The sequence below is a fragment of the Morone saxatilis genome, unplaced genomic scaffold, assembly GCF_004916995.1.
Source record: "Morone saxatilis isolate NCDOM2014 unplaced genomic scaffold, NCSU_SB_2.0 Contig15, whole genome shotgun sequence".
Lineage (NCBI taxonomy): Eukaryota > Metazoa > Chordata > Actinopteri > Moronidae > Morone > Morone saxatilis.
Window position 1 is genome coordinate 14,978,240 of NW_023339707.1, and position 20,081 is coordinate 14,998,320.

General features: G+C 41.8%; 3 protein-coding genes across 3 annotated transcripts in view; all 3 read right to left on the reverse strand.

The window, feature by feature from the left end:
- Positions 1–10,745, reverse strand: part of LOC118323807 (ERC protein 2-like) — a 150,077-nt gene extending 139,332 nt beyond the window's left edge. The window contains exons 1-3 of the mRNA XM_035655836.1: positions 10,623–10,745; positions 7,139–8,280; positions 2,692–3,471 (exon numbers count right to left, since the gene is read on the reverse strand). Of these exons, the coding sequence (XP_035511729.1) occupies positions 2,692–3,471; positions 7,139–8,002 (1,644 nt within the window). The 5' untranslated portion in view covers positions 8,003–8,280; positions 10,623–10,745. The remainder of the gene's footprint in view (positions 1–2,691; positions 3,472–7,138; positions 8,281–10,622) is intronic.
- Positions 10,746–11,780: 1,035 nt separating this feature from the next.
- On the reverse strand, positions 11,781–15,795 carry tlr9 (toll-like receptor 9). Its single transcript, XM_035657464.1, has 3 exons — positions 15,704–15,795; positions 12,476–15,436; positions 11,781–12,356 (listed from the first exon to the last, which is right to left on the reverse strand). Exons 1-3 carry the CDS (start codon positions 15,722–15,724, stop codon positions 12,150–12,152), a joined length of 3,189 nt encoding a protein of 1,062 aa, XP_035513357.1. The 5' UTR covers positions 15,725–15,795; the 3' UTR covers positions 11,781–12,149.
- Positions 15,796–16,170: 375 nt separating this feature from the next.
- Positions 16,171–20,081, reverse strand: part of apeh (acylaminoacyl-peptide hydrolase) — an 8,975-nt gene continuing 5,064 nt past the window's right edge. The window contains exons 17-23 of the mRNA XM_035657465.1: positions 19,672–19,755; positions 19,165–19,245; positions 18,163–18,251; positions 17,479–17,669; positions 17,101–17,203; positions 16,899–17,005; positions 16,171–16,791 (exon numbers count right to left, since the gene is read on the reverse strand). Of these exons, the coding sequence (XP_035513358.1) occupies positions 16,686–16,791; positions 16,899–17,005; positions 17,101–17,203; positions 17,479–17,669; positions 18,163–18,251; positions 19,165–19,245; positions 19,672–19,755 (761 nt within the window). The 3' untranslated portion in view covers positions 16,171–16,685. The remainder of the gene's footprint in view (positions 16,792–16,898; positions 17,006–17,100; positions 17,204–17,478; positions 17,670–18,162; positions 18,252–19,164; positions 19,246–19,671; positions 19,756–20,081) is intronic.

The following is a 20,081-nucleotide window of genomic DNA, read 5'->3' on the forward strand; positions in this document are numbered from 1 at the left end:
TTTTTTTTTTTTTTTTTCCTGTGGATCCTTACTCAGTTATCTGATTAGCATCATAGGTTCATACATTTTTACAACAATCTCCTGAACCTTCCTTATATAAAAAATGTTTTTATAACATAAACATTTAAGGTGATAATTTCTCTTTAAACCAGCAACGAATACGAAGAAAAGCCCCCATGCCAACCCTCAGCCATGTTTGAAGGATAAATAAAAGCAGAGGTGAACTGAAAATGGAGGCATTTATTATCCCAGCTCAAGCTAAACAAGCTGGGTCATTTAAAGGAGAGTAATGGGCACAGTAATGAAAGGCAGTTGGGCTGGTTTCCTCTGGAGCTAATCAAAAGAACTAAAAGTAGTGCCCCCTAATAGAGGCAATAGCTGCACCACCATCACCGGCTTGCCTTCACTAACCATGACAAGTGCAAGCATAAGGCTAAATTACCAGTCTGACACACAAACAAAGAGAGGCCTTCACAGGAAGTAGGCTGCTTCTTACGGTTAAATAAGTGCGTAGAAATCCTTCTATTAATCTGTATTCAGCCTAACCTTTAACACCCAAATTCCACACCAACCATAACTGCATGAAACTGACAGACTAACTTGGCTATTCTTCACCACTATGCTGTACACAACATTTAGAAAATGTTAATGTTTATAATATTACTTATGGATCTGTTAAACATACCTCTTACCATCTGATGTACATATAATCCACACAATAAAATTACAACAACAAATAGCAATTCAAATAGCTTTACAGCATATGAACATTGAGTCTACTGCCTACAAATCAGTTTGTTTCACTTTAAGCCAGGCTTTTAGTTTGGCTTAAAAACGGAATAATTCACTGTAGCTGTAATCAGTTCAGCCCTGTGTATGTGTGTGTGTTTGTGTGGGCATATGTGTATATATATATATATATATGTATAAATGAGTGTATATATACATATATATGTATATATACACACATACAGAGACTCCATCACCCCATCTCAACCTCAGAGGAGAGGAGGGCAGAAGGACACGAAGGAAAAAAACGAAAGAACAACAATCGCCTCTCTTTTCAATCAGGGCGGTCAGAGTGTTTTTCCTCATTAATCATACATTAATATTCAGACAAACACAGCCTGTTTTTCTACCTAAGAAAAACACTCCTTTCTCCCATCTCTCCCTCTCTCTCTCACCTCACCTCTCTGACCCAATCACCCCTCCTCCTCCATTACACCCACAGTATGTGTTAAGCTGTCAAGCAGTTAAAAATAGCACAGCACACAGAGTGTGTGTGAACAGGTACTCACCTCTTACACACACAGCATGGTTAGGTCCCATACATTACGCACAGACACACACACATGCACAAGTACAAACATGCACAGCAGTGGTTGCATTAGCATGGGCCGAAACGCCCACGCTCCCCTCTGACAAAATCATCACAGTGACCAAACACCCGGCATGGGTGGATATCCCATCAGCCACCGGCAGCCCAGCGAGGGAGTGTCCTTGCTAGGAACGCTAAGCCGACAGGCCCCAGATGTGCACGCATGCTCACATACACAAACAGACAAACACACATACACACAATCATTCTGACTGGGCACGGCAGACATAGAAGCAGACAAACAACACATAGACAGAAAAACAAGAACATCATGGCACAAACAATAGCAAAGGCTGCGCAGACATACAACACACACACACACACACACAAACACACACACGCTGACAGGAGAGGTAGAGAAATTAAAGGCTAAGAAGATTTAGGAGTTAAAAATAAACAAGGCAGGAGTGAGGAGCACAGAGCAGCCTACTACAAGCCCTCCTGGCAGAGAATATGGAGACGCCGGTGTTATACGACCACTCACTGGAGGGCTAGTAATTTTAAGTAGTCAATCAATAAAACTGAGTCTCTGAGGAAGACATAAAAAAACAGGAAAGAGTGAGGTCTGAGCATACCAATACCAAGTACATTTTCTCATATTATAACTGCTGATTTTTGATGGGCTGCAATTATTTTTTAATTCCATTGTAAAAAAAAAAAAGCTCAGTGCATGCCACATGGTGTAAAATAACTGCCAAACACTATGAACAACGCACAGAAAAAAGGGGCACACGAGCAACTGCCATATGAGCATGTGCACACCCAGGAACGCACACACACAAAAACACACACACACCAACTGAGTCAGATTGTAAAACTGTATGGCTGAACACAGGCTTAGAGCTCTCCGTATGTTAATCTGGCCCATTGATAAGACCTGCTGAGCTGCTTTCTGCTCCCACACTCTACATAATACAGACACACACACACACACAAACAATTAAACACATACGATATGAGAGTACAACATGGAAAAAATATATCATTGTAACCATTAATATAAATAACAATATCTCTTTGGTTTAAAATCACATGATATCTTAATGTTTTTGACTAGCCATCATGCACCACACTGGATGATGCTAAGTCTAATTCTACAACCATGGGTAAACTCATAGTAATTGCTCTGAATTGTTGATGGGCAACAAATCGTGTAATATGAATCGCAATATAAAAAAACTGCCGTGATCCTATCAAAGTGAAAGATGATAAATAATAATCGACATACTGCTCAGCCCTGCTGTTAAAATCACGTTGACACTAGATGAATAATTCAGACACATAACCATTTACCCCTGGGGAGAAAAACACACCTCTCTGACATGCATGTTCTCCAGCTGCGCCTCTGCTTCCTGTGCCGCCATGGTTATGATGCCTGTCCGTTGCCCCCGACCCCAGTGTCCCTGACCTTGACCTTGACTTTGACTTTGACTTTGACCTTGGCCTTGAAGCATCTCCAGCAGCCTCTGGATGCTCTCGTCCCGGGCACCCAGCGTCTGCTTCTGAGAGTCAATTCTCATCTCCATCTCCTCCATGGTCTTCCTGAGCAGGAACAGCTCCTTGGCCTGCCGCTCGTGCTCCGACTGCATCCGGAAGAAATTCTCCTCTGATGGATCCAGAGGGGAAGATGAAGAAAAGCCGTCACACCCAGGCACCAGGCAGGGGCTGCAGGGTCGGAGTGAACCAGAGCTGGGTGCTACCACCGGACCTTGGCCGGGACTGAAGATGGGCTGATTTGGGCTGTTCCTCCGCCCAGGCTGAAGGGTGTTGGCTGGGCTGATTCTAATCGTAGTTGCTGCAGTGTTACAGCCATAACCAGGGCTGTGAATGATGACATCAGCTTCCTGTTGCCTCGGATTATAGGTGTTGGATGGGCTGGCTCTCGGGCTGTTCTTTGGTCCAGGACTGTGCAGGTTGCTGGGGCTTTGCCTGGGGCTGTGGCCAGGGCTGAGCCCCCCCCTGTGGTCCTGGTCCGTATGGAGTTCTCGATAAGAGCCAGAGTTCCCCTGCTGTCGCTGTTGCTGCAGGCGACTGTTCATCTCCCTGTGAGCCCTTAGCTCCTCCTGAAGCTCCTGAACTGTCAACGGAAGCTGCTACAGAGACAGAGAACGATCAGGCGCCAAATGATTGGAAAAACACACAACACACATGATGACAAACACATATAAAAAACGACACGTTGGGGTACAAAAGACAGACCTTGTTCCTTCTGATATCCCCAGGCTGCAGCAGAGAGACATAAGAAAGACAGACACATGCATAAAGCCAAAATAGAAAGCAGGTAGAAAAAAGTATATACTCTAAATATCAAACCACTCTGTAGATAACTTTAAGCTGTTGATTGATGGTTACACCACCAGGGGGCGGTATTTCTTTTCACAACAGAGGGAGACTAACCAGAAGCAAAAGTGAGTTGGCTTTATTTGCAGAGAGTTGAATGTCAAAGGGGGAAATGGTGGGATAAAAGATGATAATGTTCCAGGGGCCCAACTGTGTCACTTAATAATCAATTTAATAAATAAACTGACCAATAAATTAATTGGGGACATAATTAAGAAATTGGCAAACTAGTGGCCAGACGAATAAAACAGAACAATCAAAAAGTTCAGACCATAATAAATTACATTAGTAGCAAAACCGTTGGAAAACTGTTTAAACAATGATTCATTTTATCCATTGGTGAGTACATTTCCCACACTGTTTCTTGGCTGAATCATCATATTGAACAGAACATTTTAAATGTCATGTGCACTATCTTAAAAACATTCCCTGTTCGAAGATTTTTGCCTTGAATTAATTTTTATGGGATTAACTTGATTATTAAGTGACACAAACAGGCCCCAGTAGAGTGCTGCTCTGGACAACAGCTATAACTCAATATTACTGCTATGACTGCAAAGTCATACAGAATACAATATGCCAATTTACATCCACAGCTCTCAGCTTTCTTGACTTGCAAATGGAAATTCATTCTGTGGCTGAAACCATGGACACAGAGCATTCTTGTGATTGACTGAGCACGGTGAGAAAAGGCTGATCTTACTCAACATAACACATGTGAAGGATTCATTGACACAAACACTTAACAGAAGTTAAATGACTAATCTTTCCCTCTTTTTGAAGATATTACTAATTATTCCTCAAATATTCTTACTCCACTGCTTGAGTCCAGAAGGTGGGGGGCGCCAAGGACAGAGCTGAGATGTAGGAGGAAGACGAGGGTGAACACGGATAATCAATGCAACAAGATAGCACTGAATATTAAGTCAGTGTGGGTGGACAATCCTCCGCACAAACACACAACCAAGACTGTAGACACAAATACATATGTACAAGTGTACACACACACACATACACACAAACACACACACACGCGCACACACATACATTCACATACCAAACAAGCAGATGGTTAGGGGACAAGTCTGGTCATTGCAGCTGAGAGAAAAGGTGACATTCTTTATGCTAATTACAAAGTTCTCTTGTCAGACTGAACTCTTCCCAGAGTGTCTCAGAGGGCAAAAAACAGGAGAAGTGGAGAGGAAAAAGGGGAGAAAAGTGATCATCTGGGGGATAGTGGTGATAAGAGAGTGAGGTGACTGCAGATAAAGAGTTACAATAACATTTTCTGCATGAGGTAAAGATTTGCGTTCTCAAAATAAACAAGTGCCTGAAAGAAACTGGGCTTTTATCTGATTTTATATGACATGGCTGCAAACATTGTGAGAGAAACTTACGGTGAAAGCTGAGAGACAAAAAGGGGTTGGTATCAATTTAACGATGAATCATTACTGCCAACAGAGATGCAGTAACTATCAGCTGGGCCTGAGCTAGCACTAGGTGTGTCTGTCTGTAAGAAGGCGTGAGGGAGAGAGAGTGTAAGAGTAAACTGACTTACTTGGATACAGCAGCAACTGAATAACTACCAACACTAAAATTGGACACATCACTAGTGGCTGTATGTCACAACAGTTTTCAGTATAAACTTTTTATTGATCTTGCTACATATGCTGTTAATTTAGAGCCTTGTAGAGTATTTTATTTTTATCTTGTGGCGGCTTTTCCGATACATCTGTTCCCTAAGGTTTTAAATGGATTCTACAATGCCAGTTTTAAATGATGATTAATAAAAATTAACAAATTCTGCCTCTACTAGTGTATTATATGTTAGTATAAAGCACAAACAATCTCTACACCTATGCTTTCATTCTCATGAGGTCCATAAAGGGTTATGGGATCATATATCTACAGATAAGGTACTGTAAGTGGTTTAATTAGATAAACAAAAATAAAAGAAGAAAAGTATGACGGTAAAAAGACAGTAGAGTGTATTGCTGTTGTAGAGACAAATAAGCCAACACTTGAAGAAACAGTCATACACTAGTTGTATGTGTCTGTCGCCTGAAGGAGCAGAACAGAGACAAACACATCCATCTATCACAGACCGGGCCAAGTCGGGACAAGCCTGCAGATACACAGAGACTGGTAACACTGAGTGTCTCCATTTTAATGCTACAGACATCAGAATCTCAACATCAGTAGTCCAGCGGCAAACACATTTATTGCCTATAAACCTTCTGGCAGTTTTGTAGGTGATAAAAGTAGTGTGTATCTTTTCATGTGTACCTATATGTGAGTGGTGGCTTCTTCACGCAATTTTAGCATACAATTGTGTTTGTTAAGGAAGCGTTTTGGGAAACATTTATTTACCGCAACTTTATAAAGCTATACAGAAATGATTATTAATCTGTATACATTTTCAAATGTTCTGTTTCTATTATGTTTGGTTTTAAAATCAGAAGAAAGTCTGTGCATGTTGTGGGTGTGTGTGTGTCACAGTGTCCTCACACTGTATGACAATGTGAGATGAGAAAGCTATAAATACAAATGCAGAGGTGGCTCCTTGGTTACAAGGGGGAGGAGTCAGATGGAAGAGCGCAGACATGATTAAAGTTTTTGCATGCTTGTGTGAAAGTGATGAAGAGCAAGAGAGAAAGAGAGTCAATAGAGACTGCACGAGCTGTATAGTGTGAATAATTCTCTGAACAGGATGAAACATATCTTACACAGACTTCCAGGTATTTTCCTCCAGAGAAACACCTATTTCTCCCCACCATACAACCACAGACACACAAGGAAGTGAAATGCCACACAGACAAATGGAGAAACAGAGGGCCGCCAAAACAGGAAACTAAAGGATAGATAATGAAAGAACAGATATATAGCAGCCGTGCAGTGAGACGGACAGATGGCTAATGCCTCAGACCGAGTGCGACAGACTCCAGGGAGAGGTGGCGCAGGACAGACTGGTCACCGTCCCTTCAGGAGTAGCTGTGAGCTTTTTTAGGATCTGGCTAACACTTAAGAATGGCCACAGCTACGGCACGTTCCCATGGAAACACAGTCAGCGCTGAGCCTGGCAAACATCTTTACAAATAAACTGCACAGAAGCCTTCCTATGCAACCTTGAAGACAGGAACAAAAGGTGTGACGTGAGAGGAACGATGTGCGGAGGAGATCGACGGGTCAACACAGAAAGTGTGATGTGTGAGCGGACAAATCAAAGAGTTTTGTTTCAAAATGAGATTTCCAACGTTTGAGACTTGATGTTACAGTGACTTACTGTTGAATACTGAAGGTGTTGAGCATTTGATGCAATAAACAGGCAGTGGATGAAACCGCTTGTGTTTTGCTCAAAGCCATTTGAGTGGAAATAATGCATTTTTGAAACAAACTCTTTCATTTGTCACTTCTTCTCACCTGCAAATCCTCTTGGTTAGTCCTGTACTGGTCCTTCAGAACTGAGGTCCGCACACCCTCCTCCCGCCTAACCCCCTTGTCTTTTTTCACATCTGGGCTCCAGAAGTTGACATTGTTCACGCTGGGGCCCGTCCTTCCATCCCTCCCTCCATCCAGTTCTCTCCTCAGGTTGTCATTCTCTCTCTGCAGACCCCTCAGCTGAGCCTGGAGATCAAACGTGGAAACATCTCCTCGCCCAGTCGAATCCAGTGCCTGCGGATGTCTCCCAGACTGGCACCGGAGACTGGAAGTCCCAGCAGGTTGCGAGGTTTGGTCTCCATAGGGGTCTGACGGGTGATGCAGCCCATAGGAGGTGATGTTTGGGCTGCTGCCCATGGCTGTTGTCCGATTAGTGTAGGAGGAGCGGCTGGTGCTCCTGCCTAGTGTCATGGTGCCTTTTGGATAACCACCAGAGGGTTCCAAGGAATCCCGCTCACTGGGGTACATTGTGCCTGAAGTGGCATAGGCCGCACTCAAAGACTGGATGTTTTCCATAGACAGGGTTTTACCCCCTGGCGCTGTTGCTGAGCCACGGGTTACTCCTTTGTCTGCTGCTGTACCAGGTTTGATCTTCGAACCTGGCCTTGACACCGACCCTTGACTACCAGCCGATTTAGTCGCTGGTGCAGGCCCACCCCCTGACACGGAGCCTGGTTCTAGCCCTGAGCGGGAGCCTGGTGCTGAGTTTACAGCCTGTTTGCCTTTCCCCTGTTTGGGGGATCTGGAAAAGCGTGAATGAGATGTGTTGCCATCAGTGTGCCCACTACTCTTTGAGCCAGCAGACAGCTTGCTCTGCGAGGGCTTGGCTCTGATGTTTAAAGGCATTTTTTATATGGCAAAAGTCAACTTCTGAGGGGAAACTGTTAAGGTCAGGAATATTTTCATGTCCCTCTACAGAACCAGAATGAATAACGAGTTTGAGAATAAAGGCCGCCTCTCGGCCTCTCAGTTTTCACCTGTCCATCCCTGATTGTTTAGGGCTCGAGGCTGAGTCTTATTTAGTCCTTTTAGAAGCAAGTGGCACTGACTGTTGGCTAGAGGGCTTCCAGACACACAGGGCAGGGGTCTTGTGGTTTCAGCTACAGTGTAGGACATAATGGATTCTAGACAGGTAAAAAGGGACAAGCATAGAGAGGATTTTAATATCATTTAAAAAGAAATAAACAAGCAGAATTACTACATGGTTCATAGGCTGGTTATCTACTATACTATATACTATTGCAAATATAAGACAGTTTCATACTGAGGGGTTAGGGTTACTATGCTTTCAGCAATATTCTGTAGACATGTTTTTCTCCAAAAACCTTTTCTCTTTATGATATTCAGAGTTTATCAAATGTCAAATGCTGTCTAAACATAACATGATCTAAAATAGCCAGAATTATGATTTAAATCAGAAACTATCTCAAAACCAATTGTATGTTCACTAACCAGCCCTACATACAGTTTATGGTAAAACTAAATAATTAAGATCTTATAGACCTAAAAGACCAAATGTCATAATGTGTTGCACTGAATAATTCAGAGAACCAGCTACAGGCAGACATTTAGTACATCACAACTATATTCTTGCAGTGCAGTGGTTTCCAAGCCTGCTCTTGGGGTAGCTTTTTTTTAAATATTATTTTAATCTTTCCCTGCTCAGGCGTGGCTGATCAAAAGCTGAAAGGCGCCAGCTCACCTCTGCCTCCGCTAATCAGATGTGTGCAGAGCGTTGGAGAATGAGCAAGACTGTGGGTCCACAGCAGCAGGGCTGGGGGCCACTGATGACCACCAGTTCTCTCACTGCTACTACAGCACTCTCTAACACTTTCTCCTCCTTATTTGTGGTTGTGAGAGTGACGAGATAAATGCCAGTAGGTGTGTAGCATACTACAAGATTCTTCCCTAATGATGTAGAAAACACCTCACACAGCCACAGCCACCGCAGTAGATGGTGAGGGCAAAAAAAAAAAAAAAGGAGAGTGACCAGCTTGACAAATTCAGCACCATGGACAGCACTCAATCTGCCATTATGAAGCACATGGACTCTGACGCCTGCTCAGGGCTCGAGGAAACAGGGACAACATAGTGTAATTGGCTACGGCCATGGCAGATTGCAAAGGGAATTGGAAGACCAGTCTTTATTATCTGCCTTCCCTCTGGGGCACTTCCAAAGCTCATCGTTAGACTTTATCAGGGTTGAGGATATACCGGTACCTTAGGCTTCGAATAAAAATAGGCCCTTGGAATTTAGGCTAAATCATAATTGGAAAGTACAGCATAATAAAACTGTGCCCATAATAAGATAAAATCACTATGAAAAATATTATACTATGTGTCTATACCATAAACAATATTCGGTGATTTTTTGTCTTTGAAGCAAATAGCTGTACAAAAAAAAATGCCCTCAGGAAATCAAAGTAAGCACAACCCAGTCCACCATGGACCAGATATTGGGGACTGTCTGTAAAGCAGAGGCAAATCCAAATCATAATCCCTCCTCTAATCCAAGAGGATTGGGTGCTGGGAGTCACTGCACAGGATGCAACTGAGAGATTGGTTAAGTCTACTTGTCAGTCATAACATAGCTGTCAATCCCTTATCCATCATTGTTTGAGACAATGAATTTAACCTTTATATATATATATATGTGTGTGTGTGTGTGTGTGTGTGTGTGTGTGCAATGGAAGCACCAATCCCGTGAATACTTTTGACACAACAGCTGTGCATTTATTTACCGTGAAAACTCAATGGCGTTGAATAAAATTAAATCACAGAGACTTTGAACTGTGTCTAACACAAACATGGTAGCTTGCTACTACTGGAGCTTAGGCTACAGATACCATCAATGGCATTAACATGGAAGCCTCACAACTGGCCGGCACGCTCCAAGTTTAGGCAGCTGTATGGCTACTTGTCGAACCACACTGACAAAGAAAGACATGTTGAACAATAAATTGTAACATAAAGAAATAGGAAAACGCCTCACTTCCTACCGGCCTCAAACCTGTGCACTTACTTCTGAGTTGGTAGCCAGCTGTTGCCGAGAAGAGAAAACTCGAGTCACCACCCAAACGAACAATAGCGTGATTTTCATGATACCATTTGTCCATACGAGCCCCTCTCACACAGCTCAACATGCTGCCCACCTCACGAACAAACTAAGAAGTTGACCGCATTGTATTTCCACGGGTGGCACGAGTAAAACGGTCGTTGGGCATGTGACTGACACAGCACCGGACACGGACGCCCGGACAACTCTACTACGACCACGGCATGGAGGATTAGTTGTTTTTTTTTTTTTTCATATGCACACGGCTACATGAGTTCGAGCTAGTACCTTACATAATAATTAATCTGCCACACAAACTGGGAGCGCAGAGTTTCATTTGTTTAAATAATGTTGCCAAATGGTGCCACAAAACCCCGGTGTGCACGCGACGTGTTGGGTGCTCCATCTTACCGGACAGGCACCTCTCCATCACGGCCACCGCGAAGTCCCGACCGAAACCTGTGCGACCTCGGCGCAGGCTCCATGATCTCATCGGCTCAGCTCTCTTATGACCTGTCCTGCCATCGGGTCCTCGTGGGCGCGCTCTCTCCCAAGCTGGCGCGTGCGCGACCTACGCGCGCGGCGTGATGGGGCAGCACGAACAGCAATGATGATGATTTCTTTTTTTATTTTCTTTTTTCATACACCTACATGGGAGTCAGTTGGGTTGGGCATGGCACTTGCAAGGTCTTAAACCCGAATAAAAAAATAAATAAAGTAGTAACAAATAGGATTGCATTCAGACCAGAAAAACAAATACAATACTGTACCCTGACAGTCATCACTCATGTAATCCCATGAAAGTGAGTTTATTTATTATATGGGCTGTAGACAGTGGCGGACTCAGGCTGTTTGAGGGGCAGGGGGTGGAAAAAGGAAGGACACCCCAGAGGGCAAGACACCTAACCTAAAATAATACCACGTGATTGAACTGTGGTCCCCCGTTGCTTATTTTAAGAAGTTTACTGCAGCTGTACAGTTAACTGTCCATTCAGTCAATGTAACTCACCCAGAAAATGAGTAAGAATAGATGTTTGTGTCAGAGGTTTCACTCTCAAAAGGAATGTGGTACAGTTTGTCAGATGGAAAAAAAATTAATTTCGATACCAGCCCGCAGGCTAAAATAGGTGTGCCGCGCAACAAGGCGCACAACCTGTGCAGGAGGTCTGTTTGTTGTATAGGTTTCCTCTTATTCTGGCAAGCATCCTACAGAATGACTTTAGTAAAGCTTCCTTGCTTTCTTACATGATATTAGACTAAATTAGTGTAGCTGTTTCCAAGTTTCCCTCTTAAACTTGTGAAACTGTTGAAGAGGAAACTGAGAAATAACAGGTGACTCTGCTTACTTTAGGTGGGTGAAGCAGGTGAAGATGTTTGTCATGTGTAACCTGTAAGACATAATCATCAGTTTCATTTCCTCAACTTACAAAAAGAGAAGTGAAAATGTGAAATTGGGGATGGGGGTTTCTTTTGAACAGGCACGCTACAGTACTCCCGTGTAATACTGGTGAAATCAAGCTACTCAAGTGAAATCAAGTGAAGTTTATTTGTATAGTCAAGCATAAGTGCATGTCTATGTACAATGTAGAGTGTCTCAATTCACTTTGCAGCCCACAATAGCGACATGTCCCTTATGCAGCATAAGCTCTCTGAAGACAAGCATTAATTCACTAAAAAGAATTTAAAAAAACAAGGAAAAAAAACACAGGAATGGAAATTTAAAGAATCAACATCAAATTCCAATAGAACACAGTCAGTAACAATCAGAACAAAAAGGGAAAATATTAAAAAAAAAATTATAGTCACATCAAACATCATTATGCATGTAACACCATTAAGGGTAGGGTAGGTTTGTCAAAATTAGGTAATGTTAAGATAGCAAAATTCTTAATTACAAGGACTTCTTTCACCAAAGTACTATCAGCCGTTAAGAGGTCATCATAAAAAACTTTCACTCATGTTGTTGTCATAAAACTTGAGGTTATCTGACGACAACGCCATTCTCACTTGGTTCCAGAAAAGGGGCTGAGCCATTGGGTTTCTCGGCCAGGACAGGACAGACTTTCTGCACAACCTTTTCCTCAGCTGAAGGTACTTCAGTTTGGGAAACATATCGTCCAACAGAACCAGCACAGCTGCATCCACCTTGTTTGGGTAAAATCAAAGATCATTTAGTGTTGTGAAACCATGGCAACGACACAGAAAGGGTAAGATTCACACCCACAAAATCCACATGAAACTATAAAAAAGTTACTTTTACTGACCTTCTCATCCAGAAGGCGCTGCTGAACCATGAAGAAAGCCTGGCGGATCACACCATTCACTGTCTCACTACCAGTTGCACCACTGGACAGCACAAACACCGTCTTCACACTGTTGTACACAGCGTTATGTAGATTTTCAATACATGAGAGCCCAGGAATCCAGTCCCTCTCTTCCAAACAGAGAGAAAACTTCCTGTGACCAGAGTTCTCCAGATTGACAGTTAACTCATTGTAGACCCAATCCCTCACAGCCTGGTTCTCGGTGTCAAACACCACAAAAGCATCGTAGTGCTGATGGGAATCACTACCAGCCAATACGGAGTAGCCCTTATGTCCTGCCCAAAGTACCTGTAAGCAATACCACAGATCCCAGCCATAGAGATGCTTCAGTAGGGGCAGAACAGTGAACGTCACAACCAAGAAGGAACAGATGAGGGAGGCTAAGCTACCATATATATCCTGGCAGGAACGCTGGTCCATAAACAGTATACTGTTGCCCTGTTGGGACTCTGGGTATTCACAGTGTACATGTGTGGTGAGATAAGGAATCTCTATCGGAGTAGTGCGCAAGAAGTCCGCAAACCAAGATGTATCACAGTCACATTTAAAGGGATTGGCATGCAGGGTGAGTTTCTGAAGAGCACTACCATTTTGAAAAGGGGTAGGGAGAAACTGATGGTTCAACTCTTTGATCTGATTGTGACTGAGGTACAAATATTGCAAGTATTTTGCCTTACTAAAGAAAGCTACGGGAATAAAACCAATGCGATTGTGACTGAGGTCCAAGAGAGAAAAATAGGCTCCAAACTCTATGACTTTATGAGGCAAATAAGTGAGTAAGTTTTGACTGAGGTCCAGGTGACTTAAATTGCTGAGTGCTGAGATGTTTTGCCATGGGAAATAGTTCAGCTGATTACTGCTGATTCTGAGAGTCTTAATACTTCCTGGGAGGTTACACAGCAGTTCTGGTGTGATCGACCTCAGTTCATTGTTAGAGATGTCCAGGTAGGTGAGGTTTGTCAGGTTTTGGAAGAAATGAGTGTACTTGTTGTTGTCCCACATAATGTCCAGGCGATTTCCATAGAAGTAGAGGTACTTCAAAGAGCTGCTAATCAACCTTTGATCTATTCGCATCCCAATGCCATTGTTTGCCAGACTGAGGACTTCCAAGTTAGTCAGATTTTGAATGAACTCTAAACGATGGCCCATGCCCCTCATTTTGAAGTGAAAGTCATTGTTACTAACGTCTAATAGCTTAAGAGTTGTTTTAAGCTCACTGAAAGCATCGTTATAGTAAAAATCTAGTCTATTGTATGACAAATTAAGAAAAACTAAATGTTTCATGCTATCAAACAGCCCTTTCTGCAATGCCTGACTCATGTAATTGAAGGAAAGGTCTAAACAAACAGCATTTTCCATGCCTACAAACACCTCTTTTTTAAGAGACAGAATGTCATTTTGAGACAAGTCCAATGTCAGGTTATGTCGGCAGAATTTTTTCCATAGCGATGATGGAAATTGGGGCATGTCATCTTCCAACATTTCCGGCCCGTTTAACTGGTCAGATTTCCAAATGTCACTTGTCACAGGTGTGACTTCTCTATCTATTAACATAAGGGGTGGCTGAGGAACATCATGTGAATACATGTTCTGTTGCTGACAGCTTCCCTGTGCCACAATCTCTGATGATGGACTCAAACAGCATGGAAGGAAATTAAGCATGTTTTGGGAGAGGTCAACATTGATGAGAGACGGTAACTGTTTCAGAGCTTTCAAGTTACAAGTATTGATGAAGTTCATTCGAAGTTCTAGTTTTTTTAGGTTTTGAAGTTTGGACAGAACATTAAAACTCTCTTCTGAAAGCATGTGGAAAAAGTTACCGCTCAGAAGAAGATACTGTAGACCAGATATATTGCCAATATGTGGGGAGAGGATCAGTTTCTTAAATGTCTTCAGCGGCTCATAGTTATAGATAAGGCTAATCCAAGTGAGGCCCTGCAGCTCTGCAAAGAAGGTGCCATTACGTATAGCATATGCTAGGAGGTTGTCAGAGAGGTCCAATCTCTGTAAATTCTTCAAAGGTTGGAAAAGACCCACTGGAAATGTTTTCAGAGAGTTCCCTCTCAAGCTTAAGTAGGTGATGGAGCTGTTCTCAACATAGAATGACTTTGGATGTAGGAGTAGAGGGAGATTTTGTGGGCAAGGAAAGCAGGGCCTGGCTGCATGGTCACAACGCTGACAATTCCACTCCAAATTCAGATATTTCAATTTAGTCAGATTGGCAAATGCTCCTTCCAAAACCTCTGTGATTGTGTTCTCTCTTAAATCCAGGCTCTCCAGTGAGGGTGGCAACCCTTTAGGGATAGCTGTCAGATTATTATAGCCTAAAGTAAGATTTTTGAGTTTAGGGAGCTCTCTGAAAACCTTCTCACTGATATTAATGGACTGGTTGCAAGGGTTTGCATAAAAACAGTTCATGGAGAGGAAGAGCTCTTCGAGATGAGGAGTTTTTAGAGGGTAGATAATGGTGAAGATGCAATTATTCTGTAGATCAAGAACCTTCAGGCTTTCAGGTAACCAGGGAATAGTGGTGAGGCTGTTTCCTGACAGGTACAAAAATTGAAGCTTCAGTAGCTCCTTGAAGGCATAATATCGGATCTTCACCTTGCATGAGCGGTTTTCCAAAGCTCTCTGGTGATCTGGTGGACAATTCCCCATCATTTTCAGAGTCTTAAGATTTGGCAGACCTGATAAAGTATTTAGCTCCACTTGCTGTATCTTAGTCTGACTTAAATTAAGTGTTACTACAGTAGTAGACTTGATGTAGACACGCTTGAGTGGTCTCTTGTGGCAGTCCACTGCGGTGTTATTCTGATCCGTGTCACATGGAAAGAACCTAGTATTTATAGTCCTCACTAATGGAATAACCTGACAAAGGATGAGGATAATTTCCAGCACAGCCTGAAAAAAATAAACTCAATTTCAGTTGTTTGTTCATGGTTCAGATGTAGTCTATCAAGCATTAATTGGTACATGTTCAATATCACCCAATACATCTTTCTGCTAAAGCAGCAACAAACAACTGCTAAACAAATCACTTTGGCTTTTGAAAGACTTTTCAATCAACAATTTCTGGTCTTACAATGTAATAATAGAGTAGGCACATCATTTTCTTAAAGTGAAATGTAGTATATTTTTGATGGCAGAATAAAACGTTATCTTACTTACCATAGTGGGTAAAACATGCATCTTAAAATTCACCTCGAACACCAGATGAAGCAATCGTTAAATCCAGGAGAAGACAGACTATCTAAGATATCTAAAAGTCTGTGCAGTGACACTGGACCAATTTATACAGAAGTGAAAGCATGAGGCTATATGCAAATCATAATGTGACCAAAGTCAAATTCATAAGAATCATGAGCAGTAGATACATTTAATACCTTTTTTTAAATTTTTTTTTACAAAAAGTATTGTCTATGAGTGGGTCAAAATAAGTTACTAGTTACTTGTGACCAAAAGAAATTAGAAGTGGTGGAACGCTGGAGGACTTACTTAATTCACAAGTTCTAAAGAAAATATATGAGGAAGTAATATAAGGAAGTAATATTACCACGTCACCACCTGTGTCAAAAATCCCTGTCAAACTAAACAAAAGGTATCCATATGTATTCAAAGGTTGTCCAACACTGGCAGTATTTTCACAATGGCTTTTATTAAGTGCACTGTATCATGAAATTCATGAAATCAAAACAATATTGATTTTTTTAAAAACAGTTACAATGAGCAGAGAAAAGACTGATTAAGACACTAATTGTTAATATCACCTCAAAGACAACTAGCATACTGAAAAGCCCTTCATTTTCTGTGAATGTAGAGACTGCAAAAGAAAAAAAAAAAACATGTCTGATTAATCAAAACTGCATCAAAACTGCTTAGATTTAGCACTGTGTTAAAACTATTATCTCCCCATCCACTTATTGGAGGAAGTCATAGTGGCAATCATCATAGCCACAGACAGATTACAAATAAAGTACAGTTATACAAAGTGTGTTCTGGTTGGAGAGCACTTTCAATGCTTTGGCTTTGGATTGGACCTCACACCGCACTGGAAGAAGGAACAGAATATCCCTTACACACACACAGTAGTGTCCTGCTATCTTTTCCTGGCAGCAACAACAGCATGCTGCCATGTATTTATCTTTTACCATCACTGACACAAGTGCTGAATTATCCACAGAGCAATGTTCATAAAGCCATCAGACTCAGCATCCACCTTGGACAGAGAGTGATTGTTTCCTGGGTACCACAGCAACCTAAACAACACACATCAGAGCATCAGTGAGTGAACAATAAAAGCCCTGTTGTGCAACGCATGTCTAACATAACCGATAAAAACATGTTACTCAGACAAACTGCTTACCGGACTGGGACTTGCTTTGCTTTAAGAGCTCTGTAATATTCAATTCCTTGCTTGTTAGGCACACGCTTGTCATCCTCCCCTAAGGTAAGCAATACTGGCGTCTGTACCTAGATGAGAGATCAACTTAGGTTACTACATTGTGTAAAAACACCAGTGAAGTCACATACACACAACCAAGAGCCGTACAGACAAATACCCATACCTCTGTGACATGCTTAATGGGGGACTTGTTAAGCATTTGCTCCCAAACAGCAGGGTCAGGTAGACAGTCTGTACTGTAGTTGTAGCCAGCCTCAACCATGCACCTGCAAAAACCAGAGTTTAACATCAACAGGATGAGAAACGCTTTTGAAGTCTTTTGTTCCTGCAGTGTTCGTGTGCATTATTGAACACTTCCTTCCCTGACAGTGAAGCAATGCCCTTTATCCCACTCGCTCCCTTAAAGCTGTCAGAGTGGAATATCAGGGGTACAAATGATAAAACAACAAAAAGGTTGAGTGGTTGTGCACAACTGACACAGTCATGAAATGGGTAAAAGAATTGTGGGAACGAGTGTGGGAATGTGCATGCCAAGACATACCAGTCTGGGATGTCAGTGCTGCCAATCATGGAGGCCAAATTAATGACTGGGTTGCGAGCCACGCAGGCCTTGTAGAACCCTGGGTACTGGCCAATCAGATGACAGGCCAGGAAACCACCGTGTGAGCCCCCAGAAACTGCCACCTTCTTGGCGTCGAACTCGACACCTTTCAGAACACTTTCAACAGCAAACTGGTGAGAACATGGAGAAATCGTGAGACAACATTTGTGGTGGCGAAGAAAGAAAGCGGCACTCTACTGAAGACGAAAAGAAAGGAAATTCAATAAAACTGTTATGAGCCATGACTTAATCAGAAACTATGGCAACAGCAACCTATATATAGAAACGAGTTACATTAAAAAGTATTAATAAAGATACTTTCATAGACTTGGAAAAACTTGATTATCTTTGTTTTGAAGTCGAGTGTGGAGGATCTATTGGCAGAAATGGAATATAATATAAACAGGTTTGTTTACATTAGTGTTTAATCATCCGAATGTACGAATTGTTATGTCTCTGTTACCTAAGAATGATGTGTTTATATTTACAGAAGCTTTGTGTTGCCTTCCATGGAGTCTGCCATGTTGAACTGCTATGTTTCTACAGTAGCCCAGAAGGGACTACTAAATCCTACACACTGATAAAATAAAATGTTTGTCAATTTTAGTTATTTTTTATTCTTACCTGTACATCCTTGACATCCTGGGTGCCTACATTGCCAGGTAATGAGAGGATATTGTCCTGGCCGTACCCTAGAGAGCCACGATAGTTCACTGAGAAGAAAAAAACAAACAAAACAAAACAAAACACATGCATTACTGCTAGATATTATGATGTATTCTTACACAAATTCTTTAAAGCCAACGGCACCCTGGACATGATCAAAGTGAGCTTTAGTGTTTTTCCACCAAATTAGCTCTGATAGTGGACACGCCCACTTTGGTTCCCATGGAAAACCTGGTATTTCTTTGGTTCCCAACTGTTCCAGTTCTGAACCAATTTATTTTTGGTCTAAATGCTCTGAACAGTTCAAAACTAGGTGCGTGACCCATGACGCAGCTGGTTCCCTGTTGGTGGAAAAGACCTACTTGAGACCAGGTCACAGGTTCAAAAACTGGGCCAAGAAAAGTGAACCAGTCAGGCTTCAGTGACTACAACCTTGACCATGGTTCAACCGACTCTGCATATACTGAGCAGCCACAACTTCCCCTATGAAACAAAACTGAAGAGCAAAAACTAAAGGACCTTAAAGCAAAAAGGAAAACTACTGGTAATGAAAATGCATTATTTAATTCTTGCTCCACAGTTGAAATTGCACATCCTCAGTCCATAGAACAGAAGTTAAATTTTATAAAAGACTATGCTAACAGTTAAGCTCACAGTTATTAACTGCCCATTAGATGGAATAGTTTAGTACTGAAAGTAAGCATAGAGCAGTGTGTTCCTGAAGTACATAAGAGCTCTTTAAATGTTCATAATAGTGGCTAAGGAAATGTGTAAACACTTTTACTAGTCTGAGAGCCGAGCAAAGTAACTGATCCAAGCCTCAAACTATCTTCTGTCTGCAAGAAGACAGGATGTGAACCTTGCTCATCTGCTTTCATACATAAAGTACAATCGTATCAATGATCAACCTCTGAGCAGGTGTCACACATGAAAGCATTTCACATGAACATATCAACTCACCCAGTAATATAGCAAAGCCCATCCTGCACAGCACAGACGCGGACAGAAGCCATTCAGCTACAATCACTGAGTGGGGACCGCCTAAGTGAAAGAAGCAAGTTATGTAAAATACAGACAGTTATCTGTGTCTTTATGTGCTCAGTCCTGTGAGCCGTAAATGTCTCATATGATACTGTATGATGAATTAAAACACGTTAATGTAAATTCTTGATTTTGAAAATATGAAACTTTTTGCAACTTTGGCACTATCGTCATAGCAACCACTGTTGGCAATGCCAATCTAATCTGTGGCAGCAACTCTTGACTCAGCACAAACAAATCCCAACACAGATTCACAGACACAATCCTAAAAATAAATTCAGCATGGATTAACCTCACATTTCTTACTTCTGAATGTTTTTGGGGGTAAAACATTAAGTCAATACTGTATAATAATGAATTATCACACTAACACTACTTAAATGTCCATTTGTTTGCACACTACATAACCATATGAGAATAACCCACCATGAGGAGTGACAATAAGAGGCAGCTTCACGCCATCCTTAACCTCCTTTGGTTTGATCAGCAGAGCTTCAAAATCAAGGCCAGCTAGAATATAGAAAAACATTTTAGTTTTAAGATTAAGCTCACATACCTTGTTCTTCAGGTGTCCTAATATAGACAGCAAAATCTTTTCAACCTTCCATAAACTTTGGGACATTTTGGATTGGGACACTGGGATTTGTATGTATGTGTTCTTGTAATAAAATACAAAGAAATACAGAAAATAGGTGGAACACAGTGAATATATTAAAAAGAAAAACATATACAATCATGAAGCACCTTATAGTAGCACCATACAACTGCATCACATAGTAAATGGAGCTTTGAAAGGAATCAGGCTGGAGCCATCATAAATCAGAGATTCCCAGATC